The 18,576-nt window shown below is 38.4% G+C and overlaps 2 protein-coding genes and 1 long non-coding RNA gene across 3 annotated transcripts; 1 reads left to right on the plus strand and 2 right to left on the minus strand.

Moving 5' to 3' along the window:
• Positions 1-7: 7 nt before the first annotated feature.
• On the minus strand, positions 8-2,244 carry LOC148366303 (uncharacterized). The gene is made up of 3 exons (XR_015850571.1): positions 2,173-2,244; positions 1,940-2,038; positions 8-24 (listed from the first exon to the last, which is right to left on the minus strand). It is a non-coding gene; the product is annotated as an uncharacterized LOC148366303 (long non-coding RNA).
• An 843-nt stretch (positions 2,245-3,087) lies between these two features.
• Positions 3,088-7,825, minus strand: LOC148366304 (uncharacterized). Its single transcript, XM_088336738.1, has 3 exons — positions 7,560-7,825; positions 5,252-5,317; positions 3,088-5,158 (listed from the first exon to the last, which is right to left on the minus strand). The coding sequence occupies exons 1-3, from the start codon at positions 7,714-7,716 to the stop codon at positions 3,960-3,962; spliced, it is 1,422 nt and encodes a 473-aa protein (XP_088192864.1). The 5' UTR covers positions 7,717-7,825; the 3' UTR covers positions 3,088-3,959.
• Positions 7,826-10,904: 3,079 nt separating this feature from the next.
• Positions 10,905-14,842, plus strand: LOC148366305 (uncharacterized). The gene is made up of 2 exons (XM_088336734.1): positions 10,905-11,207; positions 13,252-14,842. Exons 1-2 carry the CDS (start codon positions 10,922-10,924, stop codon positions 14,433-14,435), a joined length of 1,470 nt encoding a protein of 489 aa, XP_088192860.1. The 5' UTR covers positions 10,905-10,921; the 3' UTR covers positions 14,436-14,842.
• Positions 14,843-18,576: the final 3,734 nt, after the last annotated feature.

Raw genomic sequence — 18,576 nt, forward strand, 5'->3', positions numbered from 1 at the left:
TGATACAGTTTGTTTTGTTAGGAGCTGAAGGAAACAAACAGGATCAAATCTTTCAAACTTCCTTTCCACACAGGCAAAACTTCACGTGTTAACACATCAAAATACAGTATTGGGTTTAAAAAAACACCCACCTGCACAAACATTCATGTTAATAGCCAAAATGTTCTAAACATTTTGTACAATGTGAGAATATTACAACTTGTAATTGCAGTACACTAATCTTTATTTTGCGATCCCAAAAAGTATTCTCGTTTGGTTTCTTTTTCTCACAAAAAAGCTCGTTCTCTCCTTATTTTTTTTTGGAGGTTGTGGATTTATGTCATACTAAGCCATTTTCAAATGACGAACCAAAACTAAATTTTCAAACAGTATCCAACATGTCTACGTAGTTTTAAAACACAATATTCGAGTCACCCTTGAACAGTAATAATGGTTCCTACAGCTGAAAGCAAGTTAAATTCAAGGCTTTTTAAGACTTCTTCAATGCCTTTTGAAATCATTTTTGGGACCAAGTCGACAAAAAAACTCAGAATTGAAACAACAAAACAAAAATCACCACATGTGTAACCGCGGTGTACGTGTCCCACCAAAGATCCACATTCACGCTGGACTGGGTGATGAGTTTTTTTTTATTGCAGTTTCTGCAAATGGATGAGTCACAACATTAGCTTTTTCTGCTGGGTCTGATCTCTTTGATCTCTTTGTAGTTCTCTCTGGTAAGACTAACAACAAAGCATATCAAAGAGCTTTCTTTTCACTTTATAGAAAATACATTTTAGAATATCACAATACATTTTTACATCTTTACATTTTAACAAGATACTTTTAACAAGAGATCGTATAGTGGATTTTTTAACGTTTACAATGAATTCAACATGTTTTTCTTTAGTCTGAATTTTAACCAACATCATCCTTTTTAATGTATATGAGAAAATAGGGATAAAAACAATAATGAGTATAAAAATGGGTACAATTTACCTGCAAATGGATGAGTCACAACATTAGCTTTTTCTGCTGGGTCTGATCTCTTTGATCTCTACAAGGGGAATTAATATTTAGTAAAACAGAAACAAAACGAAAATAAACCTAAACAGCTTGACAATATCAATCACATTACTATGCATGGTGAGAGATTTGTCAGCTGGGGTTATAATGTTTAAAATTAACTTCTTTTGTGGAGCACCAAAAGATATGTCTTACCTTTGTAGTTCTCTCTGGTAAGACTAACAACAAACCCCGCCTCCTGGTCACATGTTAGAAGCCAAAACCAAACCCCACCCCATACCAGCAGATGGCACTGTTGGACTCAGCATTGCAGGACATTTACCAAAAACTATACACATATTTCAGCAGGAATTTCAATAAAATAAAAGTTATTATTACACCCGTTACAGATGATTTAGAGGTGATTTTAAACGAATGTTTATTTTAATTTGTTTTTTAAATCACGTTTCGGCCCATCTGAAAACATAGCTCTCTCCAAAGTTTTAGGCATGGAAAAATATAAATCAAAAGGATGTTTACAGTACATCATGGATCCTCAGTCAAAACTGGCAGATAACAACTAATTCCATAAAAGTCTTCTGCTACATACATTTTTATCATGAATCATGAAAAAAATGACTTGGTTACAAAATATTTTTACTTCAAACAAATTCTCACGTGTTCACATTTTTAAGACTTTTGATAATTGGATTTAAGACGTTTTAATTCAAATGAAAGGCCTGTTTTTAAAATAAAATATTATTTGTCTTTTCAAGGACTTCTGGTAGTGAACATGTTAGAAATCTGTTGGGATTCTAGGGTTCATATTTTCAAAAATGCTTGTTAGTTACGGTGGGCTAGTTCTATACCTGGAGTTAAACGCAGATAAGAAATACTTGTGCACAATATAACAATCAATAGTAAATAATACAAAATTAAAAAGTAAGATTCAGACCTTCGAGCTGGACGTGTTTGACTCTTGCAAAGCGCTTCTAGTTGCCATCGTTGTCGGCCGATTTCCTCCTCGTACGAAGCGATCCTTTCTTCAAAAAGGCTAAAAATTTCGTCAGCGGCAGCGATTAGTCTCTCTCTTACCAACTGTTTTAACATGTTCACGTGCCCCCAAAATACAAACTAATAACGAGCGTAGTTCAAATTCTGTTGTGCATTGGATCGGCGAAGACGAACCTCATTTGCTATTTTCCGGTGTTCATCTTCGTTCTAGTTTTAGAAGTAGATATCTAAAAACCAAGACTCTCTGCTGCCACCCTGTGTTCTTCAGTGTAGGCCAACGTAGCCGGATTAAAAGACATCAGGATTTCAGGTGGTTTTAAGCAGGGTTGGGTAGGGTTACTTTAACTTGATTACTTTCAATTACTTTTGGATTACTCCAATACCAAATATGCTAATAAAAGACAAAATAAACTGAATATGAATAAAATTACTAAATTTTGTGCAGGCTTGGGGAGTAACGGAATACATGGAACGGCAAAAAAGATGTTGGCAAACTGTTTGGATTTATTTCCATTTTGTTTCTGTCGCATTTTATGTTAGTTTTTCCGGAGATCAAAGCCAGGAGAGAAAGCTCACCACGTGTTGTGAGTCATAATTTTATTCATATTTAGTTTCTTTTGTCTTTTATTAGCATATTTGGTATTGGAGTAATCCAAAAGTAATTAAAAGTAATCAAGTTAAAGTAACCCTACCCAACGCTGGTTTTAAGATAATTTATTTGAATTTCAAGTAACGGTATCAATGTGTTTTCTTGTTCGAAATGTTCTATCTTAAATGCATCACACAGATCGGTCCGATAAATTCTGATTGGCAAATTTATTCATCACACTGAATAAGAACTCCTGATCAGTTTCATGATGGCTTTCATGACAATCGAACAGATTACTAAACAATATATCATGATAATCTGGGTGTTATGACCCAAACCATTTTAATCAATTATACGCTAATTAGCGATTGTTTCGACAAACTCATTGTTTGGTAGCAGTACTTACTACTTAGTGATCTAAAAATAAAAGACTAAGTGCAACTATTGTTTTCAAAAAAGTACGTTTTTAGCCTTTCCCCCCCCAAAAAAATTATTGTCAGTACAATTTCACATGTTTTATTGAATAAAACTGTGTTGTAATGGTTTCAGAAGTGAACTTTCCTTTACATGCCACAGGGGTGGAACACGGCGGCGTGCGATGACAAAAACAAAACATAGGTCAGTGGAAAATTCCCCAATTCCCCGCTTTACACCAGCCCTTTGACTCGAGTTAATCCTGAGGGCCATTCCATAGGCTGTGATTATTTCACAAGTCCTCATTAACTTATATACCAGAGGAACGGAATACTAACGGGCGATGACATAAAACGAAACATAAGTCTGTGGAAAGCTCTACCAAATTCCAGTTTTACACCAGTCCTGTGTCCTGACTAATAATGCCGTTGGTTTGATAATAATAAAGGCGACTCTTCCAACAGAAAATCAGAACACCACTTAGAAAAAAAAAGTTTACAGTCATACCACCATGAATACGCATGATCTCGGCAAGCTAAGCAGGGTCAGGCCTAGTTATTAATTGGATAGGAGACCGCCTGGAAAAAACAGATGCTGTAAATCGGTCAGTTGGCAAGAGCTTCACTGCGACAGCACTGACTGGCACAGTTGGTGAAAATAAGGGCACCAAATAAATTAAGTAAAAAAAACTAACTGACATTAAGACGTCAAGTAAAAAAGACAGGAAGTAACTAAGCAAAAAACTTCCTTTAAATCATCCATTAATGACCATTAAATGATTAACTCAAATAAAAAAATAATGTGATGATGTCATGTCTATAAATGCTGTGACACATTTCAAGAGTACAACCAACTCCCGACGAGTCGTCGGTACCCATAAGGGCAGGCTTTTAAATCTCATTTCTCTAAACAACAACAAAAATAACATTCTCCAAAGTATGAGGAAAGACGGCACAACTCAGGCCTTCCTTTCTCCTATGTGTGCACTCAAGTGCTGAAACAGATCAGAATTGTTCGTCAAATCCTCCCCACAATCTAAACAATTCAAAGAATGTTCCCCTTTGTGAGATTTGATGTGTTTGACCACATTTGAGGTTTTAATAAGTCTTTCACCGCAAACGAAACACCTAAACGGATTTTCTTCCACGTGCGTTATTATGTGGAGTTCCATATTAAATTTGCTTGCAAAGGCTTGACTGCAAAACGAGCAGGAAAATCGCTTTTCACCTGTGTGCGTACTCATGTGTCTGGTTAAACTAGGCTTTTGAGAAAATGCTTTACCGCAAACCGAGCATGAAAAAGGTTTTTCCCCTGTGTGCATTCTCGTGTGTGTGATCAGATTAATCTTTTGAGAAAACGCTGTTCCGCAAACCGAGCAAGAAAAGGGTTTTTCCTTTGTATGTGTTCTCATGTGATCGGTCAAATGACTCTTGAGAGAAAATGCTTTACTGCAAACAGAACAAGAAAACGGTTTTTCCCCCGTGTGCGTTCTCATGTGTGGGATCAAATGTCCCTTGAGAGAAAATGATTTCCTGCAAACGGCGCAAGAAAACGGTTTTTCTCCCGTGTGAGTTCTCATGTGCGTGATTAAATAAGATTTGCGAGGAAATGCTTTTCCGCAAACGGAGCAACGTTGGGGCAGACGTTTACGACAAACCCCGCAGCAGTCGTGTTTCTCTTTCCCTTTACGATTCAGAAAATATTTTTTCGCAAAGACTACACCACAAACTGAACAGTTGATGTGCCGTTTGCCACATTTTTGGGAGTTTTTTCCGGGAGTGTTTTTCTTTTTAGGGCTTTCTAACTGTTCAAGGTCTTGTTCGCAGTATGCGCTGCTCTCTTCGTCATCGCTGTCTGACAGGGGAGCCAAGTCTTCATTTGGTGGGGGTCCTTCATACCCGTCACCACTTGGACTTCCATCCTGGAGCTGTGAGCATTCGGGTGGGTCGACCTCGTCGCCTTGAATCTCCCCATAGCCCGTTGGCGGCCATTTGCTGACATCAAACTCCTCTTCCTCCGTTTTAACACGTGAAAGCTTTGCCTCTTTTTCTTCCTCTTTGACGATTTGAAGCCGAGGATTCTTCTGCTCCAGACTTGAGCTTCGACCTTGGTCCTCAGGGAGGAGATCATCCTGGCGGTTGAACAGATGCTGGATTTCTAGAGCAGACAAACAGTTCAGACAGGGTTCGTCCATCTTTTTAATGGCCAAATTCAAGCACTTTCAAGGCCAATTTTCAATGGCTACAGTACCATTAAAAGAAGAAATCTGTTGTGAATCATTCCATAGCCCTGTTGTTTGAGGTGACTGAGTGATGCCTGGAGAAAAAAGAACCAGAAAATTGGATAAATCCTTAGCCAAATATTAAACCAGCAGCATGAATGGGGCATAGAAAATGAAACTGAGATCCTGTATCCCATTTCATTCGTGTTTGCTGCAGTCTCTGTTTTATGTTGTATCAAATGTTCTTGATATTGATAATTATGGACAGCACTCTGTGACATCAATCTTTTGATTTATTGATTGATTTATGCCAGAATTCTCCTTGTAAATGGCATAATGTGGTTTCAATTAACACAATCTCAAAATAACATTTTCAATTTACTTGTTCATCAACAAAACTGTTCCATATTAACAGAAAGTTTCAAAATTTAACTTAACCAAAAATCAAGGTAAGTCCAAAGGCCAAATTGTCTAGTAATGTGCATTATTCAGTATTCTGTCTTTTTGTCCCTTAAAAGTTTGAAGATTTCTGTTTTTCCTTTAGCTGCTCTTCAGAGTCCGTTTGAGTTTGAATTTCATATTTGATAAGTTATCGTGGCCATCTGGTTTTTACTTGAATACCAAATACCTTAATAAGTGTAAAAAGGATAAAAATCGGCGCAACTAGACTGTACTTGCCCAGGCACACACCGTGCTCGAGGTTTACTTTTGCTCCAGGATGAAAATGGTGAAAGTAAGGAAAGGACCGTTTCAAATACAGTCCAAATGCCAACCTAAACCCCCCAAAAATGTAAAGAGTTCAATCAACACCTCTAAGAGAAACACGGACGTGCACGCACCACATGAGCAGCTTGACAGAAGATGCAATCATTATTTCAGCCATAAAATGGCGTCAGCGAATAGAATATTTTGAAGTTACGGACACCACCTTTAAGTAAAACAAGTTTTCTCATTTATAACCACATATTGATTTTTTATGAGTCATAAACATGTAAACAAATAGTCATTTATGGGTGTTTATGTTTTTGCGTTCAACAGGAACCTAGAATCTAGGTAATGCAGAAGACTTGTATGTTGTGCTCTATGCCAAACTGTGAAGGAGACTTCACCGAGATTGAAGTGGTATTATCAGTAAAATAGATAATAAGAGTAATACTTTAATGTTAATGTTTAGCTGTGAGAGCAGAATATGTTTTTTTTGTTTTAAGTGAAAGTTCTTATTGTAAGTTCTTACTGGGTCAAGAGAGTCAAAGTCAAATGGATAAAAGTGCCCAAAAAAGAAATCAAGTAACCTATCTATCTATCTATCTTGGTCATATCCCTCAAGAGGGGTGACCGACAGCAAGACAAACACATAAAAATACAAAGAAAATAAAAAAGGGGAAAAAAATAACAAAAAACACACACAAACATTTTTGGACCATGGCCAACCCAAATTCCCAAACACCCAAACAAGTTAGGCACCTCGTCACCTAAGTAGGTCATGCTTTCGTCCCTCCAGATGAAACGGGACACAAGAAAGCGGCCATGTCACTCTGGTCAGAGTGACACAACACACTCTTTTGTTCAACAGTAGGGCCCAACAGCTTTCAAAGGTTTACCCCTGCTGCATCATGCAAGTACCCTGTGGTGAGGGGCCCTCTCCTCGTGAGAGGTAATAGAATTCTCCCACCGTGGTCCGCTGCGTGTCGTAAGAGGCGACTAAAGTGGAGCGAGCAAGGGGACTGGGGATCCTCTCCTCTCTATCCCTACTCCCCAAGAGACAGCAAGGCAAAGAAAGAGGGGCGGGAGACCGAAAGGGGTCGCAAACCCTGGTTATAGGGTCACTAAATGTGAGAGGATGTGGAAGTAAAGCGACTGAGTGGAAGAAAGAGGAGATCGGAAGGAAGATGACTAAAAGGAAGGTTGATGAGTTAGCCTTGAGTGAAACAAAGATGAAAGGAAAGGGTGGATTACAGCTTGGAGGTATGTATGATAGAAAGTCTGGAATTACGGGTGGACATGCTAGAGAAGGAGTGGGTGTGCTTGCAAGTGAGAAGGCAAAGGAAAAACTGGTGGAGTGGAAAGAAGTAACAACCCGAGGAGGCATAATCTAGTGAACCCAATTGAATAAATTGTCGGAACGCCCTACCTGTTTTCATCAACCTATTGGCATCATATAAAAAACATGTAAAGAACATGCAAGCTTCATGTATCGACAAGCTAAAGCGCACAGTAATACTTCCGTTGAACTACAGTTCTGATTGACTTGACTTTTTGAGACTCACACATAATTAATATGAATGGACGATCAAGTACTCAGTAAAACAAAGTTTAAATGAAAGTTTGTGCGCAGACCTTCAAGCCTGTCGACGTTTTGACTCTTGCAAATCGTCTCCAGTTGCCGTCGTTGTCGGTCGATTTCCTCCTCGTAGGAAGCGATCGTTTTTTCAAACAGTCCGAAAATTTCGTCAGCCGCAGCGATGAGTCGCGCTCTTACAAACTGTTTTAACATTTTAGCATTAAATAAAGTTTGTCAGCCAAACGGGGGAGAAAAAAAAACTAGTTCTAACTCAGTTGTAGATAGTGTAGCATTGGATTTAGCAAATTGGCTAACTTCCGGTGTTTTCTTCTTCGTGGTACATATAAGGTGTGGACATCTAAAGCCCGAGACGCTTTTCTGCCTCCCTGTCGATAGAATCCAGAGATCAGTTCAAAACATGTGCGGAACTAGCACCCTCAACATGTATATAAGTTAAAAAACGTTTTTTTTAAAATAAAGTACAGGATAGTATTAGATATGATGAAAATCGCTAGATGCATTTTTAAATAGTAAAACAAAATAAAAATGTGAACAAGGTAACTGCCTTAAAATGGTGGTGTCCAGATGATTCCTGACCGCAACATTCCCACTGCCATTTCGCCAAAGACAATATTTTCGACTTGCTCTAAAGTGATTTCACTTACAAGCTGCAAATGCTCCGAAGTTTATTGCACCTCATATTGAGGTTTTTACTTTTTTCTTTGAACTTGTGCAAGTTTTAGATCAGGAGATGGTATAAAATAATAAAACTGTAATGGCATGTGGTCTGTGCTGCCCATTGAGACTTCTTGTGATTAAGGGCTATACGAATTAACATGACTCTCTTAATACACTCTTCAAATGTATATTTTGGTATCCAGAGCCAATGTAACCGCGGTGTACCTGTCCCACCAAAGATCCACATTCACGCTGGACTGGATGATGAGGTTTTTATTACAGTTTCTGCGGATGAAATGAGTCACAACATTAGCTTCTCTGCTGGCTTTGATGTCTTTGATCTCGTTGGCAGCTCGCTCTGTTGACTGCCCAAAAGCTTATCAAAGAGCTTTCTTTTCATCTCATCTCATCAGCTACACCGCTTATCCTCAGTAGGGTCGCGGGGAGGCTGGAGCCCATCCCAGCAATCATCGGGCAGTGGGCAGGGGACATCCTGAACTGGTTGCCAGCCAATCGCAGGGCACACAAGGACAGACAACTCATTCATTCATACCTAGGGACAATTTGGACCGGCCAATTCACCTGAAATGCATGTTTTTGGAATGTGGGAGGAAACCGGAGTGCCCGGAGGAAACCCACGCAAGCACGGGAAGAACATACAAACTCCGCACAGGAAGTCTGGAGCTGGATTTGAACCCACGCAGGAGGTTCCCAAGACATGAACTGTGCCGCACACGCGCTAACCACTGCGCCGCCGTGCTGCGCTTTCTTTTCAATTTACAAAAATTAAATTTTAGAATATCACAATACATTTTTACATCCATTTTAACAAGATACATTTAACAAGAGATCCTATAGTGGTTTTTTTAACGTTTACAATGAATTCAACATATTTTTCTTTAGAAACCGCTTTAAATGCTAAGGCATACAAGCCCAGTAAGCGCCAGTCATTACGTAAAGCCCGCATCACAGAGAAGCTTGAAAAACAACATGATGGTGTAGTCGAAGTAATGAACCATCTTGAAGCCCCTATTTGAAGCATTTTGTTCGAAGACTTTACTGCTATACTGGGCTTCATTTTGCCCTCACTACTTCGTCGAGAGTATATTATACAGTGGTTATTTTGAACTATTTTGCCACCAAATACCATGACATTATTATCATCAACAGATATTAGTCTTCCTTTTAGCTGCATTGAATCCAATGCAATAATGATCAACCTAGCTAATTGTTGCGTATGTACAGTATAAGCTATGTGGGTGGTCATCCTTCCAGCACCAGCATGGACATATACTTTTTTTTCTGTAAAAAAGCACTATGTTCAGGCGAGACTTTTGGACACACACTCAAGGAGAATCAAAATATGAACAGTGTCTGAAGTTAATAGTCATGTCATGTTTATTTGTATAGCTCTTAATCACAAAGAGTTTCAAATGGCTGCACAGACCACAGACTAAAGCAAACTACAGACTATTATTACACCATCCCCTGATCTAAAAACTAAATGATGGCAAGGGAAAACTCAAAGACCTCAACATGAGGAAAATGAAGAAATCTTGTGAAGGGACATAAGGTCCTCCCCCTTCCAGGATGACCAGGCTGGAATGGATGTTGCAATAACAAATAATAAACAGCCATTGTCAACATAAATTATAGGTTATTCATATGCAATAGACAAGAAGTGTGTTTTAAGCCTATATTCAAACAGTTCCACTGAGGCCGCGGTTTGGATCTTAGGGGGAAGAGCATTCCATTGCACTGGGGCCCGAATTGAGAACACTATCAAACCTGTTGATCTCTTCTTGGCTCTTGGGATCACTTGTAGACCAGCATTTTCAAAGCAAAGGCTCCGGACCGGAACATAGGGGGAAATTAAATCTGAAAGATATGAGGGACCAAGTCCGTGCATGATTTTGTATCCCTAATGCCCCCAATAAACAGGTAGGCGCCTTGCATGGCTTACTCCCTATTGGCGTGTGAGTGTGTGTGTGAATGGGTAAGTGTGAAGCACATTGTAAAGCGCTTTGGGAGGTCTTCTTTGACTTAAAAAGCGCTATATAAATGTAGACCATGCGGTGTCCGTACGATGTCACCAAACAAACATTTCTTAGTTTCCATTTTATTTTTTGCTGGCAACTGTGTGGACAGCAAAGTAAGAATTTTATTGTGCAGGGAAACGGGGTTCTTTACTGTGCATATGACAATAAACACTTTGAATTGAATTTAGTTTAATAATAGACTCATCACAGAAACATCAAGATCGTTCTAAAACAAGATACCGGGAAAATATAAATCCGCATGGCTCACCTAAGTTCTCTTGCAGCCATCACGTTCAATAATGATACGTAACCATGGTCTTCTTACAACCGTGAGTGTAGTAAAGCCAGGAGAGTAAAATGTTTACAAATACAGAATAGTAAAAAATGTTTTCTCTATGCCGTAGTGCAACCCAACGTGTGATTCACATTTACTTTTTCGGCCAATTGCAGGCTTTCTTTTGCCCCTTTAGCCTATGCGAGCCTGTAAATGATAAAAAGGATCCGCCCCCTTTACCTCCGAATAACTTTAGGTGTGCCTTATAGTGCGGAAAATACGGTAAACCAATATCAACAACTTCAATACATAATTGACAAAACAACACAAAACAGGATGACGGGAAGAAGCCGAAGCTAGCGGCTTGGTGGTGAAAAGCGTTCTTCTTGTTAGACACAAGATGTCAGTAATAAGTCTCTGGCTTTGAATGTCAACTCCTAACAGTAATACGAAGAAGAAAACGCCGGAACCAAATGTTCGCATCTTTGATGCTTCAACGCACGACAGAGAATCTACTTCACTTGTGATCCGTTTGCCCGTGAAAATTGTTTTTAAGGAGAAAATGTTGAAAGATTTGATAAGAGAGCGACTCATCGTTGCTGCCGACGAAATTTTTGGACTTTTTGAAGAAAGGATCGCTTCATACGAGGAGGAAATCCGCCGACAAAAACGACAACAGGAAGCGGTTTCCAAGAGTCAAACTGTCTTCCAAGGTCTGCTTTCAACCCTACCACCCAACATCGTATTATTCAGTATTTGTTCGCCTATTAATCAGGGTTGGGTAGGGTTACTTTAACTGGATTACTTTCAATTACTTTTGGATTACTCCAATACCAAATATGCTAATACGAGACAAAAGAAACTAAATATGAATAAAATTAACACATTTTGTGCAGGCTTGGGGAGTAACAGAATACATGGAACGGCAAAAATGATGTTAGCAAGCTGTTTGGATTTATTTTCATTTTGTTTCCGTCGCATTTTATGTTAGTTTTGCCGGAGATCAAAGCCAGGAGAGAAAACTTACCACGTGTTGTGAGTCATAATTTTATTCATATTTAGTTTATTTTGTCTTTTATCAGCATATTTGGTATTGGAGTATTCCAAAAGTAATTGAAAGTAATCCAGTTAAAGTAACCCTACCCAACCCTGCTATTAATAATAAATACGATCCTGGGTGCCCGTGAGTCTGTTTAACAATCAGAACCTGCTCATTTCGTCAGATATCAGAAAGTGCTACTGCGTTTAATCCCAAATTTAAACTAAGTCCAAAGTGCAACGTAGCGTTCATGCGTTTGTGATTTCGGGTGGTGAAAAATGTTAGTTATCCAAATACAGATAGGAAACATAATCTGAAACAAAGTGGAAACTGTTGCATGCCTGTCAAGATCCTGGCTCCATGCCCTTACAAACTGTCGTATTTTCCCTTACAAAATAATCTTACACCATTTTTTTCAATATTGTTTATTTATGTGGTTTAACATGTGGTATTGTACATGTGTTTCGTTATATCATATATATTGTCAATTAACATTTTGTTGTGAGATACTGAGTTGCTCGACATGAATGAGGTTTATTATAAAAAAATTCCCAAATTAAGCAGCTTGGATGTTCACTGTAAGAGGAAAAAATACTTGCAAATATAATTAGTTAATTAGTAATTAGTAGAATAATACATTTTCTTATTCAAATGATGAATTCATTTTCTGCATTAACTTATTGTTGGTAATATACTGATTAAAGGGATAACCACAAACCTGTCTTTTTTCATTTTCTCCTTTTATACTTCATTTTTTTCTTAGCTGTATACAGCATAATAATTCGTAATATAGTGCCTCAAAGCAGGTGAGCCGGCTCTCTTTAATGAGTTGAGCCGAAAAATACGGTTCGCTAGAAAGAGACGGACTTCCTTTCACTACACAACTACCACATGAAATCCGATGTTTTTTTAAGACCACATGTATTTCAAATGTACTCAATCAACCCTGCCTGTTGTTTTCAGATCAGAATGGCTTAAGGCGTTTTAATTCAGGTTCGGCTATTGCGACTTGATGATTGTATCCAAAGAAAAATCAAAACTATGTTGTAATGTAGGCCTACTGCTCTGCTTTCGCTTTGTTCACGTGTGATCGGAATGATACATGATGGGAAATCCTCAGGCGGCAGACGCATGCGCAGAGTAGCATCAAACCGCTCGCTTCGTTTGCAAAAAAAAAAAAAATGATACCGAGATAGAGGCTACCGCGGCAAACTCGTTTGACTTGATTGATTTGCCATTTGGTGATAGTCGGTGTATACCGGATGGTACCCATAATTGACAAATTTGCCTTTTTCCGTACAGATTTTTTTGTACGTCGTACACGTCTTAAAATGCATAATAAACGTACTTCGTACGGCAAAATCGTACAGCTTGACAGGTATGCTGTTGGAGAAACGTATGAAATTTTCCACTGGATAACAAGGTACTGTTAAAACCGGTTCTAGCGGTTATTAACTCGCACTAATGCATTATCGCCGAAGGCCACATATGACAATAAAAGAAGGCTCAACTGGAGAAATGAGGACGCTATACAGTAATAACTAAAAACAGACATAAAACACACTTCAACCGTCTTTTAAAAGTATACAAAACCACCTGTATCAGTGCAAGAACATTGTCCCTCACAATATTTATGTTCTGCAATTTTGCTTTAAAAGTTTGATAACGTACCAGCTCATTTTTGCCAGGGTTATTTGAAATGTGTTTGTATCCTTTAGATAACCAGGCCCTGCTAAATAGCCAGAATGAAGATCGCCCTGAGGACCACATTCAAGGCTCAAGTTTGGAGCAGAAGAGTCCTCAGCTGCATCTTGTCAAAATGGAAGAAAAAGAGATGCAGCTTCCCCATGTTAAAAAAGAAGAAAAGGAGTTTGAGATCACCGAGTTGTCACCAACGAACTTGTATGCGAAGGTTGAAGACGACAATGGTGAACCACCGAAGTGCTCCCAGCTCCACGATGCAAGTCCAAGTGGCGTCAGGTCTGAAAGACCTCCACCAGATGAAGACTTGGCTCCCCTGTCAGACAGTGATGACCAAGATAACAGCACTAACTGCGAGGGGGATCATAAACAGTTCAAAAGTTCCGAAAAGAAAACTCCCCCCAGGGAGAACATCAACCTATGTGGAAAACGTGACGTCACCTGCTCAGTTTGTGGAGTAAGCTTTGTAAAAAAACATTTTGTTAATAACATAGAGAGAGATAAACAAGACTTCTGCCAGCTTTGTCGTAAAGGTTTGGACAAACGCTGCTCCGTTTGCAGAAAAGCATTTTCTCGCCAGTCTTATTTGATCATACACATGAGAACGCACACAGGGGAGAAACCCTTTGTTTGCTCTGTTTGCAGAAAAGCATTTCCCCGCAAGTCTCATTTGATTTTACACATGAAAACACACACAGGGGAAAACCCCTTTTCTTGCTCAGTTTGCAGTAAAGCATTTTCTCAAAATTCTGTTTTGACCAAACACATGAGAACACATACTAGTGAAAAACCGTATTCTTGCTCTGTTTGCAGTAAAGCATTTTCTTGCAATTCTTATTTGATCAAACATGTCAGAACGCATACGGGGGAAAAAACCCTCTCTTGCTCTGTTTGCGAAAAAGCATTTTCTCACAAGGGTCATTTGATAGATCACATGAGAACACACACAGGGGAAAAACCCTTTTCTTGTTCTGTTTGCAAAACATTATTTTCTCAAAAGGCTAATTTGACCCAATACATGAGAATGCACACAGGGGAAAAACCTTTTTCTTGCTCTGTTTGCACAAAGGCATTTTCTATAAAGTCCACTTTGACCAAACACATGAGAACACACATGGGGGAAAACCCCTTTTCATGCTCTGTTTGCAGAAAATCGTTTTCTCAAAAGCTTGGTTTGACCAGACACATGACAACACACTAGGCATGAAACTACTTTTTTGCTCATTTTGCAGTCAAGCCTTCACAAACAAAAGGGATATAGAAATCCATATAATGGACACACATGGAAGAAAAACCCTATAGGTGCTTTGTTTGTGGGGAAATGTTTTCTCAAAACTTAAATGTGGTCAAACATATAAAAGCTCACAAAGGGAAAATTTCTTTGAGTTGTTTAGATTGTGGTCAGGATTTAACGAAAAATTCCAATCTGCTTCAACATTTGAGCACACACATAGGAGAAAGGAAGGCGTGAGCTGCCCCGTCACCTTTTTTAGAATATTTTTTGTTGTTGTAGTTTGATGAAATGGAGTTAGGAACTGTGCCCCCTTATGGATACTCACAACTTGTTTGGTGGTTGGGGTGAAACAAATAAAGTTTGCCAATCGGAAATCACAGCTCTTGTTTGTGTGATGCAGAGAGAAGTAAACTGCAGGTAAGAACATTTCCAACAAGGAAACTTAAAGAAAAGGATACATTAAAAACAAATAAGATTCAAGTCACCCTAAGTTATGAATGCTTTAAGCCAAGACTAGTGTCATATTTAAATTATTTTCTATAACAGACTTTAATTGTTACCCCGATTTTAGCTAACCTGTATTGGCTCCCTGTTAGCTTAAGATGTGATTTCAAAGTTCTGTTGGTAGTATACAAAATCATGCAAGGACTTGCTCCCCCATGTCTTTCAGAATTAATTTCCCCCTATGTTCCGGTCCAGAGCCTTCGCTTTGAAAATGCTGGTCTACTAGTGATCCCAAGAGCCAAGAAGAGAGCCGCAGGATCGAGAGCGTTCTCCATTCGGGCCCCAGTGCTGTGGAATGCTCTTCCCCCTGAGATTCGTTCTGCGACCTCAGCTGAAATGTTTAAATCTTAGCTTAAAACACACTCCTATTCTATAGCATATGAATAATTTTATATTGACAATGTCTGTGTATCATTTGCCCTCATGTAAGTTTTAGATCAGGTGATGGTGTCATAATAGTTTGTGGTTTGCAATAATCTGTGGTCTGTGCAGCCCTTTGAGACTCTTTGTAATTAAAGGCTTTACAAATAAACATGACTTGACTTTGACCAACACTCAAGAAAATGAGGGTGCAATCAAGAATCGTGGCGTTTCGATGTAAACTTATAGTTCAATCAAGAGGAATGCATAGGATGTCTGCAAATATTTGGATCTTTGGCGCTATGGAACACTTTCAACTGAGTTTGGAGAATTTTCAACTGAGTTATCATGACAATATAATGATACACAATTTTCTTATATGTTTGTATGAATTATTTGACGCTAGCCAATCTTTACTACGTCACTGTCTTTCTTAAAAATTGCTGTATTAATGGGATGGATGTGTTGAAAAACAATATTTCGTTAATTAAAGGAGAAAGATTACACGAACTTTAAAAAACAAAGACGGATGATCTCATTTAATCAGCACCTACATTTGTTAATCGTTAATACAGGCGTCTGGACTAAATTTACATGTGGTTTAAAAAAGGATGTTTTATTTCTGCCATTTACAGTCCAAAGTATACACAATGCGGCATATCTGAAAATGGAGTTGTTCGCATGACATCTTAGTCCACAGGTGTCAAACAGGCGGCCCGCGGGCCGGATTAGGCCCGCTGAGGCATTGAATCCGGCCCGCGAGACAACGCTCAGAGAAGCGCAAGAGAAAAACGAGCCGCAGGTTAAAATACATCCACTTGATGTTGCCAAAGCCCAGTGCCTCTCACAAACGCTGTACTTGGATTTCTCTCTCTCTCTTCCTTCCCTTTTCTCACTCTCTCTCTTGTTCTTTCTTTGTTCCTCTTTCTCTGTGTGTCTTTTTACTTTCTTTTGCTCTCTTCCTTTTTCATTTTTGTCTCTTTTCTCTCTCTCTCTCTCTCACTTGCTTTCTCCTTCTCTCTTTCTTTTTTCCTTCTTTGTATTTCTCTTTGGATTTCGTATTTTCTTTTTTCCCCTTCTCTATTTCTCATTTCACCTCTTTTGTTTCTCTCTCTCTCTCTTACCCTCTCTACTTCTCCCTCCCTCTTTTTCTCTTATTTCCTTCTCTCTAATCTACTTCTCCGGCCCCCGAGAGAATGTTTGTTCTTACGTGTGGCCCCCAAGTTAAAATGAGTTTGACACCCCTGTCTTAGTCTCTCGCCAGGGTTGTACTAATTCACTTAAAAATACCACAATAATGTATTACAATTGGTATAAGGGCTACAACACATGGACGGGGGTAACATCGAGGTTAACTACGGCTTAAGGCAAGTGAAATTTAAGACTTTTTAGTTGCCTTTTGAAATCAGATTTAAGACCAAGTCAACCAAAAAAACACTATTTAAAGAAACAAAACACGAATAACAACTTATAAGGATGTTTACGGTAAATTATAGATCCTCAGTCAAAACTGTCGGATAACTACTCTTTTGCTACATCTATGAAGCATAGAAAATGACACATTTTGAATGTAGCATCCAAAAAACAAAAAAAACCATGCTTGGATAGAATTAAAGTTGTACGCCCTGGAGGTGGACAATTGATAAATATGACTAAATCCTGGTGTTTTGATTTTTAAGACTTTCGAAAATTGGATTTAAGACATTTTAATGCCAATCAAGGCTTTAATATGAGAATAATGAATTCCATGACTTTCAAGACTTTTCAAATCAACAACAATCACACGCACATGACAAACAAAACTAGACTATTGAAAAAATCATTGCTCTGTATTTGTGGCCACACCATATGCCTATGCCACAATATACGCTAGTTTTTTTCATCCAGGCATCCATCCATTCGAGGCAGGAGATTATTTTAATTTGAAATTTATTGAACAATCCGTACAAATCAACAGCTGTATTATTTCACATCACAAAACATTTGAATTTAAGAAGAAAAAGACAAACAAAATAAATACCAGGGGATACACCTTAACAAGAACTTTCTTCACCAGGTTGTCATCAATGACAAGGACTATTATAGTCAATTTACTATAGCTAGTGAAATACTTTATATCACAAAGATCAATAGTTTTGTTTTCCATCTTCACTTTGGCTGGCATGGATTGATGGCAAAAATAACTTTGAATCTTCGTTTAAAAAAAAAAAGAACCAGGAAGAAGATCATTTCCAGATTTTCAATTATGTAGAGTATATAAAACATTTGAGTTATAAACCAACAATTACAAAACTGTTTTGCATAGTTATTTTACCCCACACTTCACAAAATAACCAAAGATGTGTTTTAGGAAGGAGGGCGCCTTTTAAAAAAAAATACACTAATAGGTTTTTAAACAATTGTCAAGAATGGCGAGTAATATTGATGCGTGAGTGGAGGGAGAATAAATCACTAACATATCATTTAAGACCTAGATATATTTGCTTTGACACAACAGTCATTTTAAATTTACTTTGATAAGCCCTCTGCCATTAGGCAAAAGCCTCAATCTGAATATGTAGATGTTCAGCACAGTAATACAATACACACTAATGGTATTAGAAATGTCATATGACGTAAAAATTCAAAAATTGTGAAATTAAATAAGAATGAACACATAATTAACTATACATACTTTGCATTTTTTCACATTATATTCTCATGATGGCTGGTGGGACACAACCTCCCCTGACTGCATGACAACTTATACTCCAGTTCTAGCTCAGGAGGCAGAGCGCTCATCTTGGGATCAAGAAGATGCAGGTTCGATTCCAAACTCCTCCATATATGTCAAAGTGTCTTTGGGCAGGACATTGAATCCCTAATGTCCCCAATAGCAGGCAGTTGATTCTATCGGTTAGTTATTGTGTAAAACGCTTTGGGAGGTCTTCATTGCGCTATATAAATGCAAACCATTTACATAAGAAAAACAAAAATTCCATAACCCTTTAGTACAAGGGCAGCAAACCTTTTTAAAGCTGAGAGCTACTTTTTGTTACTGACTAGCACGTGTGGCTACCGTTTTTATACACATTTCTAAACTAACAACTTATGTTATTACTATGTGTTTACGTTATTTTCAGCTTGCAGTTATTAAAAGTTAAGTCAACCGCAATAAGTTCAAAATCAAATTGACCAGAACATTGCAATGACCCATCACTGGTGAGCCATTTCCAGAACTTTCTGCAGGTTACTCAGGTGTTGT

The sequence above is a fragment of the Urocampus carinirostris genome, chromosome 5, assembly GCF_059441175.1.
Source record: "Urocampus carinirostris isolate Australia breed hairy pipefish chromosome 5, RoL_Ucar_1.0, whole genome shotgun sequence".
Taxonomy (NCBI): Eukaryota; Metazoa; Chordata; class Actinopteri; order Syngnathiformes; family Syngnathidae; genus Urocampus; species Urocampus carinirostris.